Genomic DNA, 6,953 nt, shown 5'->3' on the forward strand with positions numbered 1-6,953 from the left:
ATGAAGGATGCAAAATGCTCTGCTCCCTGTTACAGACATCTTATAATCCAGATGTTTTGAGTTTTCTGTACACCTATACAACATAGAAAGATTCTTTAATACTTCATTAGCATGCTTATTAATGTTTTAAGTACCTTATGCTACTGAAATGTATTTAGAATATTTAAGATATCCTAGTAACAGTCACTTCTACTATGGTGAAACCACAAAGCTGCAGTTTGGATTTGCATCTCCTGGGAGGTTTTGCCGTTTGTAAAATGCTACCTCCTAATCTGTGCTAGTGCTGTGTCAGTAGTTAAACAGAACTTTACTCTGCAGTGGTGGTAAGTCTGGTTTATCTGGACCAAGAAATTCACATGCACACAGGAAAAAGTAACAGCTCTTCCCATAATGCTTGTAGGAAGCTCATGCTATTTTGAAGTTTGTGTAAAAGAAGAAAATAATTGAAATATTGATATAATAAATTAATGCATGTTGAAATCATAGCAAAAATGGAAACTGAGATGCATGTGATCTCTTGTCACCTCAGAAATAACATTCCAGTAAACTTCTGACCCACTGAGTCTGTAAGCTTCCCTCGAAGGTATAGGCAAGCCTGCAGTTGCATGGAAATTCACAGAAGTTTTTTTTTTCTTTGTAGACGGACTACATGACATTTGACTCTTCTAAGTTAAATTTATTAAATGTAACCTCTGGAAATCAAACTGTAAGTCAAGTGGTCAGCTCACTAGAGAAAAAACGTCATACTCTTGCAGTGAAAAATGTTGGAACAACCATTGAAGCTGAATTGGTAAGTCTGTTTAAATCCTAGGAATATGTCAATCTCTTATCAACCATCTTGCCCAAGCACAGATTGTGTGCAGCTGAGAGGAGTAGCTCTGGGTAGATTTTCTTTTGTTCTGTTTTCTGTTTTTTTTTTTTTTTTTTTTTTTTTTCCCCCCCCCACTACCTGAGGAAAACCTTACTGGTGAGACTGGAGAGCTGTAGAGAACAAGACAGGATGTTGTGAAAAACTGTCCAGCTTAGTATTTAAGTTAAATCTTGGTGAAACAGTCAGTGTGGTCTTATTACAGCATTTTCTAGCAGATGTGTCCTAGCAAGAACCTAAAATGAGGTCTGGAGTCTTGTTCTGAAGCCTCTATTTTTCTCATTGTATATAATACTGCACACTTAAGCTGTTCACCGATGCCAACAAAATATCTGTATAATTTTCTCTTCCACCAGCTGCTTGACAATATCACATCAAAGCCAGAAGAAGGAAATAATCTCATCAGGTAGAAGTTGTTTTTCCACCTCCCCCCTAAATCTTACAGTGGTGTGACTGTCTCTTCAATCTCCTTCTTGGGTGGACTCTTCTTCTTTAACTTCATTTTCTACAGTAGGGAATGTCCAATTGCTGGACACATCAGTCAGATGTGCAGAGGAGTAGGGAACTTCTAGGGCATGATTCATCTGGCCTATCTAGTATATCTACCTTTGGTATAAATTAGCTAAACCTTGGAAGTGTGTGTTTTGCTGTGTTGTCTAGACTTTTTTTTCATAGACAACAAAGCATAGATATATGTATTTATACCTCATGTTTCATTTTGGGTAGATAAGTGTTCTACTACTTTTCTGGGGGGAGGTTGTGCATCTTCCACTTGCAGATGTTCATTACTGCTGAAGTAATGGTTTGTTTCTGACCTTCTTAGCAAGCAGCAGGATGATGTGACTAATGCAAAAAGCAAAGCTAGATCCACATGATTTAATGGAATTAGAGAGATCTTTCAAAAATGTCAGTTGATAAAAAGAAACAAGAAAGATTTAATACCTGTTGGGCTGCCAGTATATAATATGAAGAATACAGCTTTTACTTCTAATGTTTTATGAAATACTAAACAAAATATATATTACTGTTGTTGTATTTTGAAGATTTATAAACAATATGGCTCAGACAGTCAACATCACTATGGGTAGCACTCACTTTGGACCACTGGAATCTCTTGCTGCCAGTAATTACGAAGTCTTTTCAGGAGGAAGGTGAGCATTTCCTTACTTTAATCTAAACACTTAAAGAAATAGACATTCTTGTCCTTGGGAAAAGGACATTGAATTTTTAGTTTTATATAATACACATACATGTTCTATACCTGTGGACTGAACTTTTTTTCTTCAGGAAAGCTATTATTGGGAATACAAGTTCATCTTCTTGTGGAATTTCCTCAATGAAGTTTGGATTTGGCAGTGCCTATACAATTGTAATTAATGAGGTGAGTTGCCAGTGCTGTTAGTCATACAGAATTACTTTCATTACTTAATGTTTTCTTTGATTAAAAAAAAAAAAAAAAAAAAAACCCTGACTGTTGTACAACTCTCCCTCTTGCCCTTAAGATATATGGAAATTCTATCATACGTGTAAAACTGTGTGAAGACAAAAACTTCATTTACTATACAAATAATGATGGATATGATAATGATACATTATATCATGACTAATGGCTTTAACTCTTTAGCCCTTAGACATTAAGGATTTGCATGAATTCTGCTACTAAGTCATTAGTACTTTATAACTCAGTATGTCATGTTTATATGCAATATTGATCATTTTTTACTCTACTAGAATTGTTTTGTGTATATATATGATTATATAAATGATATAAAACTGTTTAGAATACCTTTAGAGTACAGAATTTTTATCACTTTCTAATGTGCCATTTTAATGATCACTGCTACAGTGTTCCGGAAGCTCATTAGAGGTAACATATGTTGAAGATATCCCACCCAATACAGTCCACATGGCTTGGCAAATACCTCAGTATTTTATTATTACATGTGCTGAAGTATTTTTCTCTGTCACTGGACTGGAGTTTTCATACTCACAGGTAGGTTTTGCTCTTCAAAGCTCTCATTGCATTAAGAATCCTGAGTTAATCCTTTACAAATGAAACTGTCTTCTGTGATTTATTGTTCTTTAAGTGGTGATTCCATGTTGCTGCTTTGAACCATGATGCTCTTTAAAGCCCCCTAGCAGGACCGCAGGCTGGTACAAGTTGGCCTTGTTCACTGGCATTCATGGTGTCTTCCATGGAGCTATGCTGAATTGCACTGAATCATTTGAAGACTTGACCACCAGTCCCCAAATCAGCTTCTCATGCAAATGACTTTCCACTGAAAATAAGTGGAACCATACTTCTGCTGTAAAACCAAATTGGAGAGCCAATATATGTAAGGTGCTAGTACTTGTTCATTTTATCTCCATATCAAGATTGCACTGGTTTAACTCAATTTTCTTCCCGTGCGGTCTTTTGCAGAAGTTTAATTATATACTTATAGTACCTTTTTCTTCTGACTTTTCAGTTTGTCTTAGTAGCTGTGTGTGTCTCTTCCTTTAACTCCTGAGTCTGTATACTAGAATGGTGGGAACGTTATAAGATGCAATTTGCCCGACTATGATGCACTCAGATTTCTTCACTTAGTGTGTACCATGAGACTGAGTCAGATGTAAAGTGTGTATGTTCACTGTGCATGCACAATGTAAACACTGTTATAGCCAGCACTGGAAATCTCTTGCTCTTCAAAGTCTTGGCCTATATAGTTCTCTAACAATTAAAAAAAAAAAAAAAAAAAAAAGAAAAAAACAAAACTGTTCCGCCCCACAGTGTTTGTTACAATATGAAGAAAGTTGTAAACCTCAGAATAAATGATAAATCCTGAGTTAGTTATTTATTTTGAATGCAGTGTTTGTAAGTGCCTTATTTCCATAGGCCCCATCTAGTATGAAGTCAGTGCTGCAGGCAGGATGGCTGCTGACAGTGGCTGTTGGTAACATAATTGTCCTCATAGTGGCTGGAGCATCCAGACTCAGTGAACAGGTAAGCACGCAGGCAATCAGCATGCTGCTATGTTGCATTATTAGAAAGCAGCTCTGGTACAGAGGAGAGTTGTCACAGATAAACTTCAAAATCATAACTTTTAAGCGCCTGCTACTACAGTGGGATTTGTATTTTTAGCTAGCATATGTGATATCAAACTGTTAGCTAGAACAGGGTACCACTCAGTTGTAAAATTAGTGTTTGACTGAACAACTCCTTTGGAGCATGTAAATAACTCAGTTATGAATCTGAATAACCTGTTCGGATGAAAACTAGTGTTGAAAGTTGTGACAACAGAGTGGTAACTTGCTGTTTGGAGCCTCTTCTAAAGAGTCTGTTGGACTTCTTCCCTGCATTTCTCCCCCCACTGCCCAAAAAAACTTTAAACAACATTAACAAATACTACTTCAACAGGAGTTCCTACCCCGTTGTCTATTGCTTGTCACCCCTAACTCTTGCTTGGTCTGGTGCCTTCTCTTGCAACCAGTAGTTTCTGGCATCTCTATGGTAAATTGTTTCCTGTGGTGTGGAAAGGCTCAAAGTCCAGAACTTCAGTCTAGACAAATGGGATTAAAAGCTGCTGAAGCTTTTCCCACCAAAGAACTTTCACCTGTGTACCTCAGCCTTGCAAGTCCCTTCTTTCTGCTGTCTCCACTGGCTTCAAACCTCACATCTCAGTGTATGAAAACTGTGGTTCTCCTGGTCAAGACGACTTGGACAAGATTTCCTCAGACTATTTGTGACATTCCCTAATGAATCAAAAGGGATGATACTTGGGAGACAAAAGAGCCCATTTTTCAAATAGGTCTGATATTCCTGATATCTGCTAGATTAATCAGCAAGAGCATAAAACACAATAGTTAAACCTTTTCAGATGGACAGAGCACTTTGAAACTAGAATTTCTAGTCTCAGTCTCTGCCCAGATTTGCTGTCAGTAAAAGCCTTTGCCACTGTATTAGTGGAAGCAGGATCACTGCCTGCCTGGTTTAAAATGAGATGATCTTACTCTAGAAGGAGGAGTTGAGTTTCCTCTTTAGTCTTTCAGTACCACTCCCACACTTCCAGGAGAAGAGCATTGTAGAACTCATCAGCATTTACAGGACTTTTCCTGCTGTTCAATCTCATACTTAGTCCTTTAAGTTATATAGTATTTATGTGTGCTTACAGTTCCACATTTTAATTAACTCGATTTCTTATGAACAGTAAAATGATGTAATTCCTTGGAGGAAAGGCTATTGATGGCTTTTTTTTTTTTTTATTTTTTTTTTTTTTAGTGGGCAGAATATGTGCTATTTGCTGCCTTGCTCTTGGTGGTTTGCATTATTTTTGCTGTCATGGCTTATTTTTACACCTATGTTGATCCAAATGAGATTGAAGCCCAACTGGATGAGGAAGAGAAGAAACAAGCCAAAAAGGATAAAGACCTTGAAAAGGAAGCTGAAGTTGTGTCTCGGATGTAAAAGGTGTATTCAAGGAGTGTTGTAAACTATGGTATCCCATTAACTGGCTTTGCAGTAAGAGGAATCGGGGTATCAGCAATGATCTCTGGATAATGTCCCTCATGGGAGAGGTTAAGAGAAACTGTTTTAACTTTCTAACTTAAAATGCAGCGTCTCTTGGGAAGCAAAAGGAAAAGATTAGTCTGTCTTGTACAGAACATGGCACCCTGAAGAAACTCCAGCAGAATTTGCACTCTTAAAATGGACCTCAAGCTTAAATACCAAAGCATTAAAATACTGAAATTGCACTCAGCACTGTTAAAGAGACCCTGTGAAAAGATGTATTTTTATAGTGTATTTCAATTTTTTTATCATAAGAGAGGCAGATATTGCCAGGAAATAGTAACTGAAGCCAAGCTGTCTGCATGACCCCTCTAGTCCCACTGTTACTTGAAAGGTGCAGGTCACACGCTTTGAAAATTCGTTTGTGCTTCCTTCTGAATAATGGGAGCAAAACTCCTGGATTTCTCAGATTAAAGTGTTGTCTGTGTTCCACATGGCAATAATGAGGACATGCAGAGTATAATGTAATATTTTATGTGCCCATTAATATGAATAAGTGCAATAGCAACAGCAATAAAATTCACTGTAACAAAATACAGGAAGTAGAGGGTTTTCTTTGAGGGAAGAAAGAATATGATGTACTGTTGCATGTTAACAGAAAGTTTAGATCACTTCTGGCCTTCAAGAGGACTTCTGATATCTCTTGCCTACATTCTGTGTATATGCCAGATGAGTGGCCACAAAACTCAGGGTTAAATGACCAATGAAGCTGCTGCACCCATCAAAATCTTTCAAGAGGGAAGGCTAAGTTTTGATGTTTAAGGTTCTGTAGAGCTGTAGACCGCTCTGGGGTGCCATTTGGGGAGTGTGTTAGATGTGTGTGTTAGGGGTTTCTGAATCCAGTAGCCTAATAGAGGTGAGGCTGCCACAGCTCCTTGTTGCCAGGTCCAGCCAGTTGCGTGTTCCCCCTAGGCACAAATATGTGTGTACAACGCACACAGACATGGCCAGCCGTGCAGATCAGTGCAGAAATCACAGCAGTCGCACCAGCAGCCTAATCTTCTTGCTCTCTCTGCCTGATGAGAGTGAAAGCTGCCTGTTAGTGGGAAGTGTCATATTCATATGATGTGGATCCCTCCAGCACTTGGTGTTAGTCACTCAGTCAATCCAGTAGCTGGGCCCTGGATCCAAGGTCTCTCAAGCTGCTGGCACCTGGACACATGAGCCCCCAAGGCCCATAGCCCTGCTCTAGTTGCAGGTAGAGCACCTGGTCCATGCAGGAACTGGCACTGAACCCTTTTATCTGTGGTTGCCTCATGCACATACAAACAGGTCTCATAGTTGCCCCTTGGACCCCACAGTCTCTCCAGTAGCCAAGTCTTAGACCTTCTGGCATTCCCAGTATCTGGCCCAGACTCGGCCGCTCCTAAGCCTCTGATGCTAATGTCCAGCTGGATATTTGCAAGTGGTTGCACAGACATGCACACCCAAACACTATGCACGTGTTCCAGCCTCTCCAGCTGTGGGTGCCTAGGGGGTCCTCTAACTTTTGGATCCTAGTCCAGTGGCTCTCACTTAGACCTCTATGTACACACATGT

At 39.0% G+C, this 6,953-nt stretch overlaps 1 protein-coding gene across 2 annotated transcripts in view; it reads left to right on the forward strand.

The window, feature by feature from the left end:
• Nucleotides 1-5,948, forward strand: part of SLC15A1 (solute carrier family 15 member 1) — a 28,865-nt gene extending 22,917 nt beyond the window's left edge. For both annotated transcript variants that reach the window (XM_026119460.2, XM_026119461.2), the window contains exons 17-23: nt 641-790; nt 1,225-1,274; nt 1,912-2,019; nt 2,156-2,249; nt 2,715-2,861; nt 3,744-3,851; nt 5,127-5,948. In XM_026119460.2, coding sequence (XP_025975245.1) covers nt 641-790; nt 1,225-1,274; nt 1,912-2,019; nt 2,156-2,249; nt 2,715-2,861; nt 3,744-3,851; nt 5,127-5,312 — 843 coding nt within the window. In that variant the 3' untranslated portion in view covers nt 5,313-5,948. The remainder of the gene's footprint in view (nt 1-640; nt 791-1,224; nt 1,275-1,911; nt 2,020-2,155; nt 2,250-2,714; nt 2,862-3,743; nt 3,852-5,126) is intronic.
• The last annotated feature ends 1,005 nt before the right edge of the window (nt 5,949-6,953 follow it).

This window comes from Dromaius novaehollandiae, chromosome 1 (assembly GCF_036370855.1).
Source record: "Dromaius novaehollandiae isolate bDroNov1 chromosome 1, bDroNov1.hap1, whole genome shotgun sequence".
Lineage (NCBI taxonomy): Eukaryota > Metazoa > Chordata > Aves > Casuariiformes > Dromaiidae > Dromaius > Dromaius novaehollandiae.